Below are 22953 nucleotides of genomic sequence, written 5' to 3'. Positions count from 1 at the left end.
CTGTGACTTTCCTCTAAGTCGGTCCTTTCAAGTAGGAAGCCGAAGAGGAAAGCCCGCAACGGAGTGTGACAGGACCTGCGGAGCGCAGGGTGGGGCGGGGTCCCCGCTGCCGTCCCCATTCAGCGTCGGGTCGGCTGAGAAATCCCCTCCCGCCTCCTTCCTGGGCGTTCTGGGCCCTCGCTCCCCGCTGCAGCGTTCTGGAGCTGTGGGGCGGGGGCCTTGGGATTGCCGGGGAGGCAGCCGCAGCCCTGGCTGACGGGGAGGCCTGAGGCCCCTCCCGGGGACCTCTCACATGGCTGTGGGTGTTCTGCTAGGTTGTCCTTGGTCTTGTGGTTTTACTACTTTTCTTTTCCCAAAGCGAGATTTTAAAGGTTGACGTATTAAACTCTATGGGGTTTTCCTTTATGACTTGGGTTTTCAGTCCTGTCTGAGAACATTTTCCTACCTTAGGGGTCTTCTTTCCTCTTTCATTGTCTCTGCCAGTTTTATAGTCCGTGCCCCACACTTAGCTTATTACCTGTGTGGAACTCGCTCCTGTGCAGCTTGGAGAGAGAGCCGGTACTTCTCCCGTCGCGGGCCGGCGGCCCGTCCATCACCTAGCGGTCTGCCCTGTGCTGGGGCACGAGAACCGCCGGCCGGGGCCGTTCGGAGCACTTTCGACCACTGTTCCTGCTGCGCAGAAAGGCCCTCGGGCTCGCCCGCCCACGTGTCATTGCGTCCCGTGTCTTCTGGGGAGAGGGTCAAATCGTGCAGATAATGCTGTTTCCTGCGCGTCTTCGTCCTTGCCCTCGTCGGCTGGCTGGGCGTCTGGTCCCAGCCCGCACACGCTGCGCGCACGGTGGCCGTGGTCGGAGGCCCCCCCTTGCTCTGACTCCGCGCCCGGGCGCGGGACGGACCGGCTGTCCAGCGAGGCAGTGGCTCCCTGCCTGCGTGCTGAGAGGCTCTTGGGAGACCAGCGGTGGAATCTCGTGAGCTTCTCCTGCGTCTGTCGGGACGGTTGTAGGGTCTGTCCCTCTCCCATCTGTTAATACGGTAATTTTATTAATAGATTTCCTGATGTTCTACGTTTTTTCCTTCTTTACTTTCAACACACTGGAAGTTCACTTTGCTATGTATCTCAGCACCTTTTCCTTTTTCAAAACAAGCCCTGACCCCTCCCCTAACCACGCCCCCCGCCCCCAGCATTTGACTTCTGTGCAGCACAGTTCACAGCCCATACGGTGTGTAGCTCTGTGCGGGCAACTCCTTAACGGCTGCTGTGTTTGGAGGGACGGGGTTGCGAAGGGCCCTGATGTGTAGCATTTGCCGATTTCTGCGGCGTATTTTCAAGCTACCAATGAGCCGTCCGCTGGGCCATTCCAGAAAGTCCTCTCCCCTGAGCCGGCAGGAGCTGGCGGGCAGCCCGGGACCTTCCTCTGGTCCTTGCCCGTCCAGGTCAGCCCTGCTGCCTCCCTGGGGGAGCCGCTGCTCTGGTCTTGGTCCCCGCTGTCCTTGCTCCTCCTTGTTGGCCACTCTGTGCACGCGCAGCGCATCTCCCCTCAGAGCCAGCGCGGTCTCCTCACTGATAGCTAGCGAGGTGCAGGGCTCCTGGCGACGTCTGTCGGGAACCCGAGCGTCTGGCCGCCATCACTGCCTCTGTAGCAACTGCCCTTGTTGGAGAGACGAGGGAGGGTCCACAGTAGGAGCGTCCTGTGGCCCGAGGGGCATCTCGGCTTGAACTCGGGCAGCTCTTCACCCTCCCTTGTACAAACAAGCTCTTTTCCTGCGATCATGACTGGTCTTTCTTGAGCACCTACTTCGTGCGTCAAGCGCTTGGGAGGCCAGCGGTGTAGTAGGGAGCAGAGTCACCTAGCGCAGGTTCCGAACACTATGAAGCCGCCTGTTCTTCAGTTCACCCGGCCTTGCTGTGTCCCCGACTCAGACGGCCGCTTGTCTTTGCCCCTGGTGTTAGATCGACCTTCAGTTAATCTAGTTTCTCCCACTGCTTAATTCAAAATTCCCTGCTTCAGTATGCCTTGATGTCCACTTTTACGCCTTCTGTAATTATCTCTGCTTTTACTACGTTCTCGAGAGGAGAAGACGGTGGAGTCGGATCTGCTGGTTTTACGTTAGGAAAGGTTGGTTTTTTTCAGGGGTCATGACGGGAACTGACTCAGTGAAGTGACACTCGGGTTGGAGCCAAGGGCGAGCTCATCGCCAGCATCGTCTTCTGCGACCCTCTGGGCGCCCACGGCCGGCTCGCTCCCAGCAGGGTCTCCGCCTCCCGAGGCACCGGGGCCCGGGGGTGGGGGGGGGTGCCACGCTTTGGGAGGCGGTGGCTCTGAAGGACAGGCTCGGCCCCGGGCCCCGTACGGCATCATGCGTTTGCTCCCCACTCTGCGGCCGGGTGGGTGCAGGAGGTCAGGTGCAGGCCCCCGTTCTCCAGGCTTCCGCCCGGGGAGCCTTCTGGGTTTGCCTGGGGGGGCAGATCTAGAGGGTCCCAGTGAGTTGAGCTGCTGGGCCAGGTGGGGAGGCTCAATGCAGGCTGGGGCCTCAGGAATGCATTCGCCCATTTTAGTAAGAGAAAATAGTTCTGTTTTACTTATTCAGACAATTTAAAAGCCCAGAGATCAACTTCCCTCATTCCTTGGTTGGGGCTACTGGAAAACGGTGTGAAAAGCGCAGTCTGGGTAGGTCTTGGCTCCTGGCAGGTCCCCCCCCCGCCCGCAGCATCCTGTCTGTGGAGAAGAACCTTAGACCTGCGGGGCCTGTTGGTATAGAAGGTGTTGCCTGGCGCTGCTGACAGCCAGAGCCAAAGCCACACGCCCTTTCCTGACCCTGGTCTTGCACGACACCCCTCCGGGCCAGCCGGGGGGTCTGTCGGGGATGGGGAACCTCCAGAGCCCGTCCTTTGCTTATCAGCTGACCTTGGCCTCTTGGCAGTGATGGAGTCAGCCGGCCCTCCGCCCCGCAGTCTTCTGCTGTATTGTGACCGGCTGCCAAGGGGCACTGGAGAGACGGACAGCAAAGAGAAGCACTTCCGTGGCAGTAAACATTACCTTCTTTTCCAGCGTAGTTGCACCTTGGAATCCCATCTTTGAAAATAATAATTATGGGGACTAAGCCTTAGTAGGATGGTTGAACCCTTGTAGATGAATCAGAATTCAAGAATCCTCACCAAAAGTAATTTTCCCATTGTTGTATACATGTTGAATTTTACAAATGGGTACATCTTACTCATCTGTAAATTTACAAGCCAGAGTGACACACCGGTATAGTGTCACATTTCCTCCTGTAAGTATTACAGTAATCGTCGAAGTAGGAATTGTGCAAAAACATAGCGAGTGAGGTGGAGGAAGTCCGTGAAGCTTTGGGTAGCTTAAATCTAACTTTACCTGAATAATTACTGTAAAAATTGTTTGAATAGAGCCTCTCACAAGCCTATACAATGTGAGTCATAATTCATCGCTGTACATTTTTGTATTTTTTACTTCTCTTCCTTGAAGGTAGATCTTGGGTCCTGGAGGGTCAGAACCAGCACCATGTCTAGGTTTCATTTCTTTTCTTCCCTTTTCCCTTCCTTTCTTTTTTTAGTAAAGATTCTATTTGTTTATGTGGGAGAGTGAGAGAGAGCACAAGCAGGGGGAGAAGGAGGCAGAGGGAGAAGCAGAGCCCCGTGAGCACGGAGCCCGTCGTGGGACTCGATTCCAGGACCCCGAGACCATGACCCGAGCCGCCCAGGCGCCCCTTCGTGCCCTTCGCGCCCCTCTCTAAAGCCGAGGAAATCTTTATCTTGTTTTCAGAGCCAACGGAGTAATCCGTTACTAGGCTGTTGAGATCTTTCGAGGGGTCTCCTATCATCCTTGCTGCCCCCCATATTTACACAGAGAGCAGTGAGGACCGGGTATCTCTCGTCTGAGATAAGCAAGGGTTCCTGCCACGTCTGGGGGCCATACGGCCACCTTCACACGGCTCAGGCCACAGAGGAGCCTGGGGTGATCGTGGCTGGGGCGCTGGGGTGCTGTGCTGGGCTGCTCCAGGTCGCGGGAGGAGCCTGTCGCTGGGCACTCCAGGCCAGGTGCACCAGCCGTGGCTTCCTGCTCACGTTCCCCTTGGCGGGTGTCCCTGGCCATCAGCAGAGAGAAGCGGGCATTCTGTGGGTGCGCAGCCCTCCGAGCCTCCCTGCTGCTGTTCTGACCCGGGGCGGTCACCTTTTTTCCTCTGGTTCTGGAACTGGCCCTGTGTGGCGAGGGTCAGCGTGGTTGCAATCTCTCACCGTGCGTCCACGGTGGCGTCTGGGAAGACCTGCCCGTCTCCTGGCCTGGCCGCCGCCTCCCTCACTGGTTCTTCTCTTGGGAAGAGGCCTGGCGGCGGCCTCTGCGGAAGCTGGTAGCTGCGTCTGCTGCAGCCCAGGAATCTCCGGCAGCGTCACGAGGTCCTGGAGGTGGACACTGCCAGTCAAGGCCTTCTGCGTTTTTATGTTCTTATTTAATTTATTTTTTAAGTAGGCTACACGGCCAGCCGGAGCCCAACGCGGGGCTCAAACGCACGGCCTTGAGCTCGAGATCTGAGCTGACATCGAGTCACAGCCTCGGCCGAGGGAGCCGCCCAGGGCCCCGCTTTCCGGACTGTTGAGCGAGAGGCCAGAACCCAATCATTCTCGTCCTTCAGGCTGTAACTCCGGCCGCTTATCTCTCATCTGCCCCGAGAAGCACCTTAGGTTTCGGCTTCCCGTCCCCGCACGGCCTTCACACGCGGGGGCTGGACGATAAAATCATGCTCAGCAACGGGCTTAATTTCTGGGCTTCACTCCTGCTGGGGCCGGGCTGGTCCCCGCCGCTCCTGGCTCATGTCGTTAGCGCGTGGCCGGGTGTGACCGCGGCCCGCTGGAGTCGCAGACCCGCGAGCGGCGGTTTCTCGGTGTGAACGTCCAGTGTGTTTGTTCGTAAGATGGGTTTCTGGCGACGCCGTGTTTGCAGGTGGAGGCTCTTTTGAGAAAAAGAATATATCCAATTATTCGGACGCTTCTCTTACAGCTCCCCGAGGGGCCGTGGTCCGCGCGTGCTCCGAGCCTCGTGGACCCCGACAGGAGCTTCCATCAGGCCTCCGGCCCTGACCTCCCTTCCGGGCAGAGCTTCTCGAAATGAGCCCGTTTCGCACCCGGTGCTAGTTTGTTGTCTGACGTCTCCTTGACACAGGAAATCCCGAAGTAAAATTTTGGAAAGTTTTTGTTAATTCCGCAGGATGTTTTTGAGTTGTGGGTTTGCTGAAAGTGTGTTTCTCACGTTTGGCTGCCGGTGCGGCTCCAGGCGGGACACGTACTCCGGGCGCAGAGAGGCCGCACCGAGCCGTGTGTCCGGCGGGGTCCCGGCTCCACACCCGCGGGCTCTCTGCCGCCCTGTGTGCGCGTGAGCCCTGGGGCCGCCAGGACCTCGTCCTGCTGGGCTCTCCGGTCCCACGGCTCTTCTCACCTCCTCCAGTGTTTTCTGAGTGCCCCTCGCGTGGGGGCTCTGTGACAGGCCCCGAGCAAGCCAGGCCGGCACATGTCTGCTCGTGCGGACCTGTGTGTCTCAAGCTGTCCACGCACAGGGGTCGTCCGAGAACAGACTGAGGGGGGCCTCGGTGTGGGGGACGGGAGGCCCTTGGTGTTCATGCCGGCTTGATGCCTGTCCCCACTCTCGTGACCTTCCTGACTGTCTTGCTTGGCTTTTGGCCTCTCTGTCCCTCTGAAATGGCTCTTCGGAGTCACTGGCGACCTGTCTTTGGCAAGGTCAGCGGCCCCTGTCCCGTCTTGTTAGGCCCTCAGCAGTGTCTGACAGAGCTGCCTGAGCTGCCTGCTTCCCCCGCCCCCGCCTGTCCTGGGCGCCGCTGCCCCCTAGTCTGCTTGCCGTGCCCTCCACTCTGGACGTGGCACGGCGCACACCCCGCTGTCCCTGTCCCTCCCACGGGGGCCTGTGCTCACTCGTTCCTTTCTCCCCGCCTTGCTCACTGTCCAGCTCCTTCTGGTCTGTGTCTGTCTCCCCTCGCTGGCTCTCCTGGCCCAGACTCGCCCCCATTCAGTCCACTGTCCTGGGGTCACTGTGCCCATCCTTCCAAGGGCGCGTTCCAGCAGCTGACCCCTGCTGGACCCCTTCCGGTGACGTCCCCTCACCACGGGGAGAGTAGGTTTCCTCAGGAGAAGGTCCACAGGCCTTGCATCTTGCTGGTTTCCCTCCATTTTCCCTGTTGGTGGATCTGCACCCGTGGGACCCCCCACCCCGGGTCTGATGGGTCTGTTGTGCCTCCTGTGGGGGGTGTGGGTTAGACTGCCGCCCGGCTGCCGTCCAGCCTTCGGCTCCCAGGGTGTGTCCTTGGCGGGGCTGTTCCCTCTGCCCTCGCCCGTGCTGTTCTTGTCCACGTTGCGCTGCTTGAGGACCGCGTGCCGTGGGCCCGCTTGCTGGTGGCGTGCGTGTGGTCCCCCTGTGCCCTGCACCGGGGGCTGCCGGTCACCGCTGGTCACCGCTGTGGGTCCAGGTCTGTAGCGGGCCTGGTCGTAGTCCCTGTGCCCAGGCAGTGTCCTTGGCCTGCGTTTGGGTCGGGTTGACTTGGCAGCATGGAGCAGAACCTGGCTGGTCTGGCTCTCAGCGCCTGGGCCCCTCGAACCAAGAAGTATCAAGTCTGGGTCCGGGAAGGTGCTTTCTGGGCCCTTGCGTCTCTCCCATCTGCTCTTTCGTCCTCGTGCTTGTGGGTGACTTCTGACGGCAGCCTGATGTTCCAGCAGGAAGGAGGGGAAGCAGGAAGGGGCGGTGTCTGTCTCAGGAAGGCATTTCAGGAGGCCCCCGGGCTCCATCTCATAGTCTGGGAGAGTGCCGCGTGCCGCCTCTGGTCACTAGGGTCTGGGGCAGCGTCTGTGCGTGACAAGATCAGGCTCCGTGAGGAAGTGGTAAGAGCGACAGTGGGCCGCGCCCCCACGGCCCTGTCCGCGGGGGTCCTAGGACCCGTCAGAGGCTTTGGCGCTGCGAGGTTCTGTACTCAGCGCCGTTCGCAGCGTCTTGAGTTCTGGACCAGTTTGGACAGTCCCCACCCGCAGACAGGTGAGTGGGGAGTCGATGCGGGCTCCGATGCCCTAGGACTAACTGGAGAATGGGGCGGTCTGTGGCCAAGTGGGCCTGTTAGTCTTTTACTCTGAACTGCACCTACCTGGTGACGAGAATGGCTGGGGACAGGTGCGGGGTGCCCTGGGCTGCGACAGGCTCCTCCTGTGCAGTGACCTGCGTACATGGTTGCTGTGGGTGGGCCCAGCCCTGCCCCTGGCCCCGGCCCCGGAGTGGAGGGAGGAGCCCTCGCCCAGCTCTGCGGGCCCTGCCTTAGTGGCCACGCCTCCTTCCGCGGGGAGGGTCCAGCCGGGTTCTCCCCAAGCACCCAAATGTGGGCCTCTGTGGCCCCCAACATGGCTTTTGCTGTGTCGGTGGAAGAAGTCTGGGGGAAGTGCCCTCTGGGGCTGGGCTCCCGCCTAGCCGCGTGCCCCAGGGATGGCTGCCACCGCCCCACACTCGTACAGCCTCCCAGGAGGCAGGGAAGGGGCAGGCCCTCCTCCGGAAGAGCTGCTTCTTTGCAGCCTCCTGGGGTGGTGTCTGAGGTCCACGGAGGACTGCGTGGCAACCCCAGCCAAGGGCATATGCAGAACAGCTCCTGCGAGCGGAGGGGAGCCTGGGGGAGCCAGTCTGGGGTTTGGGAGGGGCCATCCCCCCAGCCGAAGCGCCCCCACCCCGCTTCCTCTCCGAGTGCAGCTGCCCCCAGTGGTTCCTGCAGGGATTAGATGAGGGCACGGACTGTCCCTCGAGGCAGTGCCTGCGGCTCAGGTAGGACCGGGGCCGGGCCCTTCGGGTCCTCACAGGGTCTTTCCCGCTGTGAGCCGGTCCCCGTGCTGCCTCTTTGTTAATTGAGGGCGGAAGAGCTAAGGTGAGCTCGGGAGCTTTGCTGGAGGCCCAGTGGGCAGATGTGGCCGGAGAGGGGCGGGCAGGCCAGCCGCAGCGAGTCTGACGCTGAGCCAGCGGTGGCCCTGGGCAAGGGTGCGGGGGTGCGAGGGTGAGGTCAGAGCTCTGGTTTGGAAGGTTCTGTGCGCTGCTGGCAGGAGAGCAGGTGGGGGCGGGGGCGGGGAGGAAGGATTAGGGCAGGCAGAGACTTGAGGCGCACGCCTGGGTGTTGGCGCATGCACTGGCTGGAAGGCGGGGCATTTTGGGACAGAGCTTGAGGGCAGCGGGATGGGCAGGGGGGTCCCGCGGCTCTGATGTGGACGTGCAGGCCTTGGGCTGGGGCCCCTTGCTTCTGCTTTTCCATCTGCCGTGCCCTGTGGGCTCTGGGCCCCAGGCCTGCCAGGCCGTGCACCGCAGCTCCCTCCCCGGCTGCGGGTCACAGGGGCTCCAGCATCTGGAACCCGCCCCTTACCTGCCTTCCTTTCCTACCCTTTCTCCTCACAGCGAGCGGCACCAGCTGCCCCCTGCTGTGGGAACCTGGCGGCTTTTCCCTGCCGTCCCCTCCAGTCCCCGGGCACATTCTGTGCTGCTGTCCCATTAGTCCTCCACCCAGGATGCCTGCTTCTCCGTGTCCCCCTTGGCCCAGTGGCCCACAGGCCCCCCACCCGCTCTCCTTTGCCCCCAGTAGAAGCCTCCTGACTGGACCCTGATCCTTCCCTCCTGCTCTCCGCGCCCTCGGTGCAGCTGCTGGAGATCCTGGTCTTCCTCTGCGCCTGCATTCCCCACGGGACTGGGCCTCGGGCTTCAGTAAAAACCGCTACCCACTCCGCCAGCGGCCGGCTGGACCCAGCTCCCGTCTGCCCCAGCCTCCCCCGCCGGCTCTCCCCCCGGGTGCTCAGGCCCAGGCCCCTCCCCGCCGGCTCTGTCTGCCTGTCCAGCTCTTGCCTCTTCGGCTTCTTGCAGAGCTTGCTTGTCCCCCCTCGTGTCTTTCTCTGTGTTGCTCTCCCTCCGTCAGATGGTGGCAGCCACCTGGGCCACGGTCCTGACCCATCTCTGGAGCTGTCCTCTCCTCTTCAGCTGGGAGGCAGTCGAGAGAAGTCCTTATTTGCCTGATCTCTGGAACCAGCCTGTTAGGGTTCAGCCATCCCAATGCTATCTTTCACTGTGTGACCTTGACATGTTATTTGACCTTGGGGGCCTTGGTGTCCCAGTCTGCAGACTGGGGATACTGATATCCCCCATGACTGTGAGGATGGGATGCTTGTGCGAACCACAGGTGGCCGTGCCTGTGAATCGTGGGGGCGGGGCGTGCCCTGGACCCGGCACCTGGCCGAGCTCCCCAAGGACAGCAGGTGTGCGGGAAGTCAGGAGCTGGGTCCCTGATCCTTGAGCCCTGCTGCCTCTGCCCTGGGACCAGAGACGCCAGGTGATTCTTGGTGTTTCAGGCCACACTGGGCACCTTCCCTGCGGAGCACAAACGATCCCCAATCTGGGGACATAGATTCCCCCAAGAAAACATGCATCTGAGTTTTTTACCGGCAGGCAGGTGGAGCTGGAAGGGGAGGTAAAATCGGACGGATGCCTGGGCTCAGAATGAATCCTCAGATCATCTGATAGGAATTTCCACGTCTTCCATTAGGGGTTGTTAATTCAGCACTGCTGCGAGAGAGAAGGGGTCGGAGTGGTGACCAAGAAAGTGTAGTTTCCTGTGGGAGAGCAGCCTTTCCATTATTATGTCAAAGAAAGCTCTAATTGGCTATCCTGTAATGCACAGAGTAAAACCTGCTAAATTGGGATTTTTCTTTATATTGCTCCTTCAGCCTTTAAGAAAATGATTTGCATTTGTGTTTGGTGCAAGTCAGTACTGGATCCCGTCATGGAAATCGAAGCGGAACCACTCCCAGAGCGCGCGCTCCAGGACGCGGCTGCGTGTCTCCGTGCTCCTGCTCTGCGGGCTGCCGAGCCTGCTGTTTCTGGGACGCTCGGAGGCTGGCGTGTCTTTGGTTCTGAAGGCCCCGTGTCTGCTTTCCTGAGGGACTTGGGGAGGGTGTGTGTGTGTGCTGATGGTTGGATTAGACTAACCTCCGGAAAGTACTGTAGGCTTTGTTGTAGGTACGGTCTAAACATATTGAAAGAGTTCAAATGTGGGTTTATAAAGATAAAAATATGTATTAAAAAATGTGGCTATGACTCAGGAGAACGCAGTGTAAAGCCAGACCTCGTGTTCAAGAAGTCACCTTTAAACGGCGAAACGCACTGAGCACACGCAGAAGTAAAGCAGCGTGCGGAGAGGCGAGGTGGTGTGCTCCTCTTAGGAATTAGGGGGGACAGTGGTCCTGCGTGGGCTCTGAAGGGCGCAGAGGGCACCGCCGGGCGTGGGGTGGTCCGCTCTCATCCTGCTGCCCTTGTCACCGTCCCCGTGTCCGGTGCAGCGCGGCTCCCCGACAGCTGCCAGCTTCACCGGAGGCCCCGGGCCTGACCCCTCCCTGTCACCCACAATCCACAGAAACACCTGCCACACCACCCATTTTGTGACTTTATAAGTTTAATGAACCAAAGTAAAGGTAAACTATCTTTTAATTCTCACGGTAGAGCTGCAGGTGCCCCAAGCTCCCAAGCCCCATCTTGAGCCCAGTAGGATGCCACCAGCTCCTCCTCGTCTGTTCCTGCAGTCACAGGAGGTGTGACCATTGTATCCACATGCTGCAAACCAGTCATGGTGGGATTCTCTGTTTTCTGGACCCATTTCTGTAGCAAAGTCAAGGAGTGGAGGCCGGTGAGCCCTGGAGCTCTGTGTCCACGCTGGGCAGTGCTGGCCACGCTGGACCGGTGCCCTACCCGAGCACCAGCCACAGGGCGAGCGGGATGAGCGGGCCCCGCAGGGCGAGTGGGCCTGGCACGGGGTGCGGGGCGGGCGCTGCGGCCTTGACCTCGAAGCCCGACAGGGGCTGGCCTGCTGACGAGTTACCGACCAGGGGCCAGGGCCGGGTCGGGGCTGAGGCCGGGGCCAGGGCCAGGGTGGGCACGGTTTCTGTGGGCTCCATGCGGCTGTGCGGAGACAGGAGCAGGGCCACCAGCAGCAGCGCGGGCACGGGCTGGATCGCCATACCCGAGCGCTCAGGGCGAGTCCTCTTTTCAGTGCTGGCGGGAGTGGCTGCCGCTTGGCAAGTCTCCTGGGCGCAGTCCTCTCAGGGTCCTGTCCCGTGAGGTCTGGTCCTCTGGCGGCTGTTAACGGTCAGCTCCCGGGATCCCGCCGCGCGCCTGCGCTCCTGCGCACCCTGAGCCTGCTGAGTGCGCACCACCGCGCAGTACCCCCAGCGCCCGATTCCCCTCCGCGCGGTGTCTGTAGCGCCCCGGCCCCTCCGCGCGCAGTGCCCCCAGCGCCCGGGCCTCTACGCGCGGTGGCCGCAGCGCTCCGGCCCCCTCCGCGCGGTGCTCCCACCTCCTCCAGCGCCTGGCCCCCTCCACGCGGTGCCCCCTGCGCCCGGCCCCCTCTGCGCAGTGCCCCCTGCGCCCGGCCCCCTCCGCGTGGTGCTCCCACCTCCTCCAGCGCCTGGCCCCCTCCGCGCGGTGCCCCCTGCGCCCGGCCCCCTCTGCGCAGTGCCCCCTGCGCCCGGCCCCCTCCGCGCGGTGCTCCCACCTCCTCCAGCGCCTGGCCCCCTCCGCGCGGTGCCCCCTGCGCCGGGCCCCCTCCGCGCAGTGCTCCCACCTCCTCCAGCGCCCGGCCCCCTCCGCGCGGTGCTCCCACCTCCCGCTCCAGCACGGTGCCTCCAGCGCCCCGGCCCCCTCCTCCTCCGCGCAGTTCCCCCAGCGCCCAAACTGCGCCCGGGGCGGCGGCCAGCCTTGGCTGCAAAGGTGCTGAGCAGGGGCTCCCAGCAGGCTGGTGGCACGGTACTACCCCTTTGCCAATCTGTGGTTTCAGCAGCTTCAGGGAACTTTGGGAACCTTTCCTTCTGCATTGTGCATACAGCGTTTGTGTTAAAAACCTTGAGATTGTGGCATCCTTTTCTTAAATGTGCCTGTGCTGTGGAGAAAACATTGTTAGTGCCTTTTTGGAGTTTTACTCGTGTCCGCTTCCTTCCTGGACTGCACGGTGAAAGGGTTAACTTACTTCTCTGTAGACCCGGACTCTCTGGCTTTTGGAAATTTGGAGGAGCCCAGCCGTCTGCAGAGCTGCAATATTTTGTCCCCAGGCAGAGATCTTGTGAGAATTTCCAAGTACTATACACTTAGTATAGAGACATTTGAATTTTTAAATTTTACTTACTTATTTATTTTATCTTTTTTAGTAACTCCCCACCCAGTGTGGGGCTCAAGCTCATGACCCTAGGGTCAGGAATCCCTTGCTGCACCAGCTGAGCCGGCCAGGTGCGCCCGGACACCCGGACGTTTCAAATGCCCGCAGGAACCTCCGTCTGTGCTGCCTGTTGGGCGGGAGAGAGCCTCTGGGACACTGGCGGAGAGCTCAGAGGCTTGCAGCCGTTCTGTGCTGTGCCAGACAGAGTTTATCGACTTCTGAGCAGAGGCAGCCTACTTTCTGCTTATTCCTCTTCTGAAGATTGTTGGTGCGTCTTCCTTACTGGGATTGGGTGTCTACATGCAGTCCACACAAGGGTTTGAAATAATTCTGCGTGTGTTTGAATTATAAAAGTATGCATGTTTCTGGAAATAAGTGTGCAGGGACTTCAAAATGGAAGGGTTCGCGCCCCCCCCACCCCAGTCGCTACAGGTAGCCTCTTCCGTAGGACCTCCAGGTCGGTAGCCCTGGGGAGTCCGTTTCCTTAGAACAAATGTGGTGCTGTATCCGAGGTCAGAAGATGGATTTGGGGTCAGGTAAACTAGCTTCTTCCATAAGTGTGCTTTGTAAAAGAGCGTATAAGAAATAAAGAGCAAGGGCTCCTTCTCAGGGCCCAGCAGGACCTGCCCCAGGGGCCCTAGAGCACCAGGCAGAGCCAGAAGGGAAGGAGCCCCCACCCTGAGGGGCGTGTCAGAGGGACAGAGGAGCCACCTGAAGGGGCTCCCGGTGGCCAGAGCCGGACCCGTGCCAGCCGCAGAGTGAAGTCGTGCTGGATCAAGGCCCGCACTGTGCGTAACTACCCACGAGTCCGCACCGACATCGTCTGCGGCTCACGCGCGCTGGTACCGAAACGGTATTTCCTCCCCCGAAGGAGAAACCCTCGTGTCCGCACAGCCGCTCTGTCCTCGGGAGTGGAGTGTGCCTCCCCCTCCTCACGTGTGGGCTGTGCCCCGGGGACAGTGCAGGGAACGGAAGGAGCCACGTGGGGTGGGGACACCCGGCAGACCCACCTCCGCCAGGTGACCACGGCCCACGTGAGCAGGGACAGTTTATGCTGACGACAGGCACCTTGCCTGGATGGGAGGAGACGGACACTTGCCCTCTGCGGTCTCCCCCGCCACAGCCCCTGGCCCCGGTGACCCACGAGGAACCGCCATGGGAATTCCAATGAGGGCGTCTCCCCGGATGCCTGACTGGGCCTCCCCCAACGGTCGGGGTCCTCGGAGGGACGGTCACAGCCAAGAGGAGACGGAAAGGGACGTGACCGATGTCGCGTGGTGTCCTGAAGGGATCCTGGGACAGAACGGGGCCTTGGGGGGACTGAGGAAATCTGATCGCTTAGTTAACAATAACGTGTTAATACTGGTTTGTTAACTGTAACAAATGTAACGCACCGATGGCAGATGTTTGTAAAGGGGCCACCGGGTGTGCGTGCGCGGGAGACCACGTACGTGGAACCTCTTTACCGTCGTCTCACTTGTTCTTTAAATCTAAAATGGTTTTAAGAAACAAAGTCTAGGGGCGCCTGGGTGGCTCAGTGGGTTAAGCCGCTGCCTTCGGCTCAGGTCCTGATCTCAGGGTCCTGGGATCGAGTCCCGCATCGGGCTCTCTGCTCAGCGGGGAGCCTGCTTCCTCCTCTCTCTCTCTCTGCTGCCTCTATGCCTACTTGTGATCTCTGTCTGTCAAATAAATACATAAAAAAATCTTTAAAAAACAAAGTCTATTTGAAAAAAATAATGTTTTTAAAAAATCTAATAATTTCTCAGACGTTCCTTTTGTGTTCTCATCCTCTGCCCTCAGTCCCGTTGACTTTTGAGGTAATTGCTCCCCGGTTTCCTTTGTGGATTTATCACTTTGGTTACTCTGAGCAGCGTATCCGTTGGTTTTGCCGGCCCAGATGCCCCTAAACAGGAAATGGTTCTATGGCCAGTGGGGCCCTGGGCACGGCGGGGGCTTCACTTGCGGAGGTCCCTCCTGGCCAGTGTCCGCACACGCTTTACATCTCTCAGGAGTGCGATCTTTTAGCTGGAGTCACCAGGCCTGCTGCCTCCTTGTCCCCAGGCTTCTCTCTTGCCCGTCCCGGGAGGCCGTGGACGTCCTTGGGCTTCTTCCTGAGCAGGCTGACAGGAAGTCACGTTGGGCTGCATTTAGCTTGGGTCTAGCGGGATCCACGCACATGGGTGTGGTCGCTTCTGGGAAGACTCGGGTGCTGCCTGGTGTTGTAACTTGGATCCTGTAGTCATCCCATGTGTGGGGGGGGCATAAAGGAGTAGGGCCAGATGCGAGAATGAGGGGGACCATTGCCCACTGCACCCATTTACCCTGGGGGAGAGTTAGACTCCAGAAAGAACACGGAAGATCTGCGCAGGGGCCGGCCCCAACTGCTGTTGGGAGTCGGACGGCGTTGAGGTGGGGGCTGGACCAGGAAAGGTGGTGTTCTCAAGGAGCTTTGAGAGGAAGCTCCTGTCCAGCTGGCTGGCGGTCAGCTCCAGCAAAGTCGAGATGGTCTGCTTGGCCCAGTGGACAGACACAGTGTTGCAGGGGGCACCACGAGGGGCTTGGGCAGAGGAAGTGTCCGGAGTGGCGAGTGGGGATTTTGAGAGCGGGGCCCCTGCCCTGCAGCCGTGGGCAGCCCGTGGGGCTGGAAGTGCCACCTCCTGGCCTGGTGAGCGCCCGTCAGCCGGTCTGGGGGTCCTGGCACAGCACGCTGCCCGTTCTTACCCCGCAAGTCTCCTTGGGGGGGACAGCTGGCTGCAAGGGGTCGTGGTTTTTATGACATTAATGCAAAGCTGGCATCTTTCTTGAGGGGAAATAGTCTCGGCGCCTTCTGAGTGTCGAGCCAGATCCAGGGCGGCATGGGGACAGAGCGACGTGGGTGCTGCACTCACTTCTGATTTTGTTGTGTTTCGGGGCATCTTTGATCCCTTGCTTTTTTGATATTTGACTTTGTCACTTGTGATTTTTTAGAGATCTGGTTTCATTTTGGCCTTTTAAGTATGATAAAGTCGGAGCTGGCTTCGTGGCGTAGTTTCTCCATTTTCTTCTGATGCCCCCTTGTAGCCTCGCTGGTTCTCAGGTCACCATGAACTGGAAGTTCTTTTTTTGTTTTTTTTTTAAGATTTTATTTATTTATTTGACAAAGAGACACAGTGAGAGGGAACACAGGTGGGGGGAGGGGCAGAGGGACAAGCAGACTCGCCGCGGAGCAGGGAGCCCGACGGGGGACGCGATCGCAGGACCCTGGGATCATGACCGGAGCCGAAGGCGGACACTTGACGACGGAGCCCCAGGCGCCCCGGCGGAAAGTATCTTGAATGAGACGGCCCCTAAGGGTTAGGCGTAGGGAGCCTGGAGGCGCCCGAGCCGCGCAGATGAAGGCTTGCTCACGGCCTTGCTCCTGTGCCGATGCAGACTTAACCTGGCGAGGCGAGCGCACGTGCGTCCTTGGTGTTTCCGGAGCTGGGCTCACCGTGCGAGCGGACGGTGCCGTGGAAGGTGCGGGACCCGAAGTCCTGGTCGCCCGTCCGCCGAGTACCGAGAAACCCCCGGCGTCCAGGCCTCGGAACTTGGGGGAGTCTTGCCTCTACAGCGCGCCCGTGTCGAGGCGCTCCGGCCGAGAGCAGCCGCTGCGGTGATTCGTCTGGGTTCCTCGTGGTCCCGGGTCTTTGTTCTGGGAAACAACTGCGGACGAGGAGAACAGTCCAGCCTGGAGGTTCTTTTGTGAGAAAAAAGCAGCCTTGGTGTCGTTTCATGTTTTAGGATTCTTTGAGTTGTCGACGAAGTTGTCCTGGTTCCAGGAGGGTCGCGGCTCTCCGTGCCGTTTGCTTCTCTCTCTCTTCCGCGGTGGCGTCGCCTCGTGCTTCCTGCAGTTGTGTCAGGACAGGGGCCTCACCGGATTCCTTGTCTGTTGGTTGGTGTTTTAACAGTTCCCTTTCTTCATTCAGCTGCGATGCCTGCTGGTCTCCGAGCCCAGTCACGGCGTTGAACCAGGCGCCCGTGTGCAGTGTGGCTGCAGGCCGCGTTCACCGCTGCGGCCTAGACGGGCGCCGTGGATGCACGTAGAGCCTGGCCGGAGCGCATCGTCTGAGCGTGTTCGTGATCGTTTCTCCAAAACCGTCCTAACCGTGTGGCCAGAGACAAGTGTGTGTAGACGTGCGCACCTTGATACCTGGATGGAGTTTCCCAGATGTGAGTCCCTGTGGTAAAGAACCAGGCACGCTACAGGCCTTCGGTGTGTTTGCTGTCACACTTTTCTCTTACTCTCCTAAAAGTGAGTGAGTTAGGAATTAGTCAAAATGACAAATTAATAAAAAATGAAATTTCCCAGCAATGTAAGAAAAGTTTAGCATGTTTTCCTTACACAAAGCCTGTTTAGTGCTGTCTGAAGTTTGTTCGCGTTCTTCTGACGGAAGGCACTCCCAGCCGGGGTGAGCGGGGGGTGGGGACTCCCAGCCGGGGTGAGCAGGGGGAGGCGTCCCTTTGAAAGATCCCCCCGGGGCTCCAAGCACCCCGGAATGGACCCCTTCTCAGGAGGAGACCCCCGGACCCAAAAACCGAGCCGAGTCCACTGATCAGATGCAAACAGCACGAGGTTTATTGAGTAGACACAGGTACCTGCGGGCGGTCAAGTCTTAGGAGGACTTGCGCGCCAGCCCTTTGTTTAGGGCCTTTTTATGGGGTTTGGGGAAGCGAAAGCATACGTACAGAAGCAGAAGCATGGTTACAAAGTTTTCATTGGCTGGTTTGAATGTAAAGGCATACTTGGCACGCGGGAATACCCCTGATTGGTTCGCTCAGCATTCTTCATTTACATAGTGGGAAGTTACTTTCATTGGTCGTTAACAAAAGGGAAACAGACAGTATTGGCTAGATTTCAATCCTTCATTAGCATGTAGACTGACCATCGGCATTGGCCAGACTACAATCCCTTATTAGCACGTAGACTGACCTTTCAACATTCCTTGTAGTATCTTATCACTTTTTACAACATGGGAGGATTGTTTAAGGGAGTGGGAGAAGGGGGTGTTGGCTAAGCAAAGAGAAGGGGGAAGGAAGGAGAAAGGGAGGGAGAAAACCCTTTTCACCTTGAGAGTGAGCGGTCGTGGCGGAGACGCAGGAGGTGCGCTGCGGGACTGCTGGACTCCTCAAGTAATGAGATAGGAGCCCGTCCGATGCGACTTTCCTGTTTACTTCAAGTTTTAATAAAAATGTAACATTTAGAAATGTAAAAATCTCTTTTAGGACCCATGAGTGTCGATCATTCAGTTTGTTTTTGATGGAAGTTCTCCTTTTCTCGAGGAAAAAGTCTTATCCAAGTTTAAACACGAGCCGGAAGGCTGAGGAAGATGTTGCTGAAGATGAAGGCAACAGAGTAAACTTCGGGGCGAATCTGTCGTCCTTGCGGCAGAGGGCTGGGCGCCAGGTCCCCGGGACAGCAGGAGCAGAAGTTGCATGAAGCACAGATGTGCTGTTTCATCAACGATTGCAGGGAGGATCCAAGTGTTACAACCAGTGTGGGACAGGGCGAGAGAAAACGCAGGCATGGGGTTTGGAGTAGAATAGGTAGAACGCGGGGCTCCGGGGGGGCTCCGTGGGTTAAAGCCCCTGCCTTCGGCTCAGGTCATGATCTCAGGGTCCTGGGATCGAGTCCCGCATGGGGCTCTCTGCTCAGCAGGGAGCCTGCTTCCTCCCCACGCACGCTCTCTGCCCATCTCTCTGCCTGCTTGTGATCTCTCTGTCAAATAAATAAATAAAACCTTTAAAAAAAAAAGAATAGGTAAAATGATGTGTTTGCAGGGTGCTCAGGAGACCCCTCTGTAACGGGTGCTGTATCATAAAAAAACCGAAATCATAAAAATTCGCCAATAAACAGGTAACGTGCAAACATCCTTAGAAACGGAGTCTTCCCAGCGGATCCCTAGAGGAGGCCCCCCATTCACAGCAGCTACAGAAAGATCCGGCCCCAGGCACGAATGTGGTAGGAAGGGTTCAAAACCTGAGTGAAGACCACTGTAAAACTCTTGAGACAGACGGCAGTAGCCTGGAGCCAGGGAGGGGCGCGCCCTGTTCATGGCTGGGGGTCGCAGCCACGATGCCCGTTCTCGCCCCGGGCTAATGGGCAAAGTTCATGGGATTCCAATAAAGGTATGAATGCAGAGCCATTAGTGCCCTCAGGCTGGACGTGTGGAATCTAACACGGACACAGAAAAACAAGCATTCGTGGAGACCTAGAAACTCAGAAGACAAGGGGCGAGGAAAGGCGCACGGCCCACCAGACACTGGAGTGCCCAGAAAGCCCGTCCGGGTAGAGTCCGCGCATGTGACGGGAGGGTGCCGACGGCTCGGGAAGAAGCCCAGACCCGGATGGGCGTGTCGTCTGTGGCTAGGGCGGCATCTCCGACTGCCGGGTCGTGAGGGACGCCCGGCGACATGATCTGGGGACAGTCAGGCACCGTCGTGTGAAAGACAGCGTTGGCCGTCCGCCTCGCGCCACATGCAGCGCTCCGGGAGCAGGAGGGAGCTCGGTGCGGAAGCGGACGGTGCGCGTGTGGACAGAAACGCAGCCGAATACAGCCCGTGTGTGAGGCCAGGCTTGTCACAGAGGAACTGAAAACTCGGGTCCCACGAGAGAAAAGATGGCCGAGTCGAGCTCCAATAGGGAGATGCTGCAGCAGTGGAAACCTGCCCGAGCCGAACAGAACAAGGGGAACGGAGAGTCAGAGGCGGAAGGACCAACCGTGAGAAAAAGCTTTGCAACGTACCATGAATGTTTAAAAATCACGGAGAAGGAGACCAGTCTCCTGTAGGAAAACAGATGAAGGCAGGGGTGTGTGTCCCCGTGCACGCTCCCACACGTGACGGCCCTTCAGCGTCGCTGGGGTGCTGCTTCGCCCGTCACACTGGCGGAAGTGAGCTGTCAGCCGTGGCTGCGCGTCCTTGGCCGTGGCGGGGTAGACGGCCCATTTCCTCCGAGTGGGGGAGTTTCTGGTTCGTTCCCGGCCTTGCTCGCAGGCAGGGTCCTTTGACCTGGACTTGGGGCAGCGCAGCTGTGCGGGGACTAAGCTCACCGAGTCCGTGGGTTTTTGGGAACCTGCCAGACACCCTCTTAGCTCCGTCTCTGGCTCCTGTGGCTGCTCTGGGCTGTTCCCCATGCCTCATCCCTACACGGGGGTTGTTGAGTTTGGGGTGTCTGCTCTGTTGCCGTTTTTCCTGCGGTGTCTCTGTGCTCACATGGGAGTTCCCGTAGGCCTGGAAGGGGTCTGAGGCAGAGGGGTGCCCGGGGAGGAGGCAGGGCTCCGTCTGCGGGCTGTGTGGCCATGGCCCTACTGCACCAGCACGCGCCTCTCGATGCAACCCATCCTCGGCGAGGCGAGCTCTGTGCACGCGGCGCTGAGTCTGTCTTGGGGATTCGCAGTGAAGACGTCTGACGGAGAAGAGGAAGGACACGGAGAGGAGGACTGGGAGACCCGCAGAGCTTCCTGAAGGGCAGAATGTTTGCTCTGGGGTGTGCTGGAACCTTCCGTTCCTGAACCACAGGCCTGGCCCTCCCACTGCCCCCTTACAACAAACACCCTCTGTTGACAGGAGACCGTGTTCTCTGCCCCTGGGTTTTTGTTAAAGGCTGAATTGTTTTGATTGAAGACCTAATTGTGTAGCCCCCAGTACGGACCTAAGACCACACAGTCTTTCCTCCGCGTGGTGCCTCCTGCGCGGAGAACATGGCGTGGCAGGGGGTGACGCACACCGAGTACCGGTTCTGCTTCTGGTCCTCGTGTGCCCAGCGGGGCAGGAGCGGAGACCCAGGCCAAGGCCCCCAGGCAGTGCTCACTCACTCCGTGCCGGGTGGACAGGAGGGCCTGTGTCCGTCCTGCCGGCGGCTGGGGGCTCGCGAGGCGCTGGTTCTCACGTGGCGTGGGGAGCAGCTTTGCCTCAGGCAGGTGTCACCCTGCATGAGGAGACGGCGCCAGGTGCAGGAGTGGTCAGGGAGAGGGTCTCCCCGGCCCTTTCCACATCTCTGGCGTTGGGTTTGCGCACTCTGCCTCCCGAGATCCCCTGCCGTCCCCTTCCCCGACTGCCACGGGCCCCCTCCTTTGCCGACCACGGCCTGTTTTGGAGGAGGTGTTTGTGGCTGGGAGAAAGGCTCTTGCTTTCTGTGTTACATCTGGACGAATTTAGGTGCCTCGGGGGCCCGGCTGGGGAGAACGCACCTCCCCCTCCTCCGCTGTGGCTTTTAGGGACAATGAAGCGTTTCCGACAAGAGTGCGCACCTGAGCTCCCACTGTGCCGCTATTTACTCCGCCTGTCGCCACAGGCTGCCCCACGATGGCTGGGGTGTCCCGAGCCGTGCCCTGGCTACACGGCCTCGGTCCGGTCCTCGAGGCCTGCGGGGCAATGGAGGGACCCGAAGGGGCTCGTTTTCCCAGTGTTCGCAGCAGCAATGCCTACGACAGCCAGACTGTGTCTGTGTGTGCGCACACACGCACACGCGCACACATAGTGGAATATTACTCAGCCACCAAAAAAGAAAAAAAATCTTGCCATTTGCAACGACGCAGATGGAGCTGGGGGGTTGTGCTGAGGGAAGTCAGTCAGTCAGAGAAAGACAATTACCAGGTTCTCACTCATATGTGGGATTAAAAGAAACAGAACCGAGGAGCATAGAGGAAGGGGGAAACATGAAGCAACGTGAGATCCGAGAGCGAGACACGCCATGAAACTCTTAACTGCTGCAGACACACTGAGGGTTACGGAGGGAAGGTTCGGGGGGCTGGGGTCACGGGGGGACGGGCACTCAGGAGGGCACGGGATGGGGCGAGCACTGGGTGTCGTATGCAGCTGGGGACTGCCTGACCTCCACCCCCGCAGCTAATGAGGTTCTGGATGTCGGTGGGTCAGAGCAGGGACAGCGCGGGGGCAGGGAGCAAGTGGGCACAGGCCTGGGCGGTGTGTGCGGCCCGCCTGCTGGCCCCTCGCGCCTCCCCGGGCTCTTCTCTTCCCAAGCCGTGGGCTTCGTCACAGGACGTGCAGACGGCGCAGACAAGGGAGGGCGTCGAGAGCCGTGGTCTCCCCACGGGATAAGCTCCGTCCCCGGCTGGGAGGTGTCTGCGTGTACACACGTGCGTGTGTGCATGCGGGTGTCACCGGGCACGGGGGGCGTGGTCGGCCTCCCGCAGCCGCAGGGCGCGAGCTCTGCTGACCTACCCGCGGAACCGCCGCGGAACCGCAGACGCTGCTGCTGCCCAGGACGCACGGCGGTGGCGGTGGCGCTGGTGGCCTGGCGGTCCCCGGGGCTCGGCGTGCGCGTGTGAGCCGCTAATCTGCCCTGCTGCCCCCCGAGAGCGCGGGCGTGCCCGCTGCAGCGCCCCACAAGGGAGACCTTCCCGCTCTGGGAGCTGTTTCAGGGGCTGTGCGGAGTCCCCCGCTGTCCCCTCGGGACGCCGAGTTCTCGCGGTGCCTGTCCTCCCCTCCGTGCCGTGGGTGTCCTCCCGGTGCGGCCCTGGCCGTCCAGTGGAGGGTGAGCGGGTGACCGCGGTGTTTCCAGCCTCGCCGTGTGCCTTCTGGTGTCCGGGTTTGCTCCCGTTTTCGCTGCACACGATACAGACGCCAACACAAAGTAGTTTTAAGTAAAAACAGGGTTTTTACTCCCGAAACTTTCCTTTGGATTTCCCCGGTCATTGCAGGAATGAGCTCGTCAGTCTTGGGTTTTCGGCTCCCCTGTGAGAAGCTGGTCTCTCTGTTTCCTTCTGGCTTTACTAGGGTATCCGGGGAGAGCGGGGCGGAGCTGGCCGCCCCGTCCTGTCTCGGCTGGAAGCCGGATGTGCGCGTACACTTTACCCCCCAGCCCTTGCTCCAGAAAGCTCACACTTCTTTTATTTTTAACTTGAGCTTTCTGCTCTGCGAACTGAAGAGGAGCGCAAATTAGTTTGCTTTGTATTTATTTTTACTTGACCTTTTCACTTCTAAATTTTGAGAAGAAAATGTGAGATTCTCTTCCCCGCACAATTTTCTTCTGAAGGTGGTGAAGTTAGCCCCAGGGTGGCACGTCTCGCAGTTTCCATTCATGAATCGAACTTTCAAATGCTCCTCAATTTAGTCTATGAAATAATTTTAAGTCCCAGCTCGTTTGAGCACGGTACGCGCGAATCCCAAGGAGCGGCCGTGCTCCCAGCCAGCTGGCAGGCTTTCGAGACGCAGGGGCGTGGGGCGGTCGTTTTGTCCGAGAACCAGGTGAGGCGACACAGCAGAGAATTTGTTCACACTTTGCTGTTTATTCATTTTGTTTTCTTTAGGAACTGAGCTGAGCACTTGTCACTGGCGGGAACCCACTGGAATTCCAGGAGATCAACACCCCCCCCCCCCGCAGGAGCCCCTTGCGAAGAGCCCTAGCGTAGTGGAGCCCGTGCCCTCCCTCTCGGAAGATCTCCTGCTGCAGGAGCGGCTGGGCTGCGGGGCCTTTCGCCCTGCTAGGTGGTGTCAGGGCTCCCGTTATTCTGAGCAACGGAAGCGTGCGACGTAGTGGCAGAGGACACACCAGGAAAGGCACGGGGGAGAGGCGGTGGGCGGGCGGCACACGCCAGTCCCCGGGACACGTGCTTGTTTATTGTTAATATTTTAATTACTTTAAAGGGTAATAAGTAAACATATTCAATCAAGTCTCACGTACAGCGTTTCACAGCAGGTTCTTCTCACACCGCATGAGCGCGGGCGTGTGTCGACCTGCAT

General features: G+C 59.5%; 2 protein-coding genes across 4 annotated transcripts in view; one reads left to right on the top strand and one right to left on the bottom strand.

Annotated features, from left to right (window-relative positions):
- Positions 1-22953, top strand: part of ADARB1 (adenosine deaminase RNA specific B1) — a 132070-nt gene that overhangs the window by 13019 nt on the left and 96098 nt on the right. The window lies entirely within an intron of this gene.
- LOC122908636 (proline-rich protein 2-like) lies at positions 2136-11041 on the bottom strand. Its single transcript, XM_044251666.1, has 5 exons — positions 10773-11041; positions 6308-6542; positions 4321-4417; positions 2907-2988; positions 2136-2376 (listed from the first exon to the last, which is right to left on the bottom strand). Exons 1-5 carry the CDS (start codon positions 11039-11041, stop codon positions 2136-2138), a joined length of 924 nt encoding a protein of 307 aa, XP_044107601.1.

This window comes from Neovison vison, chromosome 6, assembly GCF_020171115.1.
Source record: "Neovison vison isolate M4711 chromosome 6, ASM_NN_V1, whole genome shotgun sequence".
NCBI classification, from domain to species: domain Eukaryota; kingdom Metazoa; phylum Chordata; class Mammalia; order Carnivora; family Mustelidae; genus Neogale; species Neogale vison.
Note: the sequence above shows the minus strand (reverse complement) of the source record. Positions and strands in the feature narration are given on the sequence as shown.

What these genes read in the sequence shown, in the direction of transcription:
- LOC122908636 (XM_044251666.1), bottom strand. Translation starts at nt 11,041, where the DNA reads ATGGCGATCCAGCCCGTGCCCGCGCTGCTGCTGGTGGCCCTGCTCCTG. An exon ending in GCCCTGTGGCTGGTGCTCGG is followed by an intron (nt 6,543 to 10,772) that starts GTAGGGCACCGG and finishes ACCCAAACGCAG; the next exon opens with GCCAAGGACACTGCCTGGGC. An exon ending in ATCACTGCCAAGAGGCCAAG is followed by an intron (nt 2,377 to 2,906) that starts GTCAGCTGATAA and finishes ACCCGGCCGCAG; the next exon opens with AGTGGGGAGCAAACGCATGA.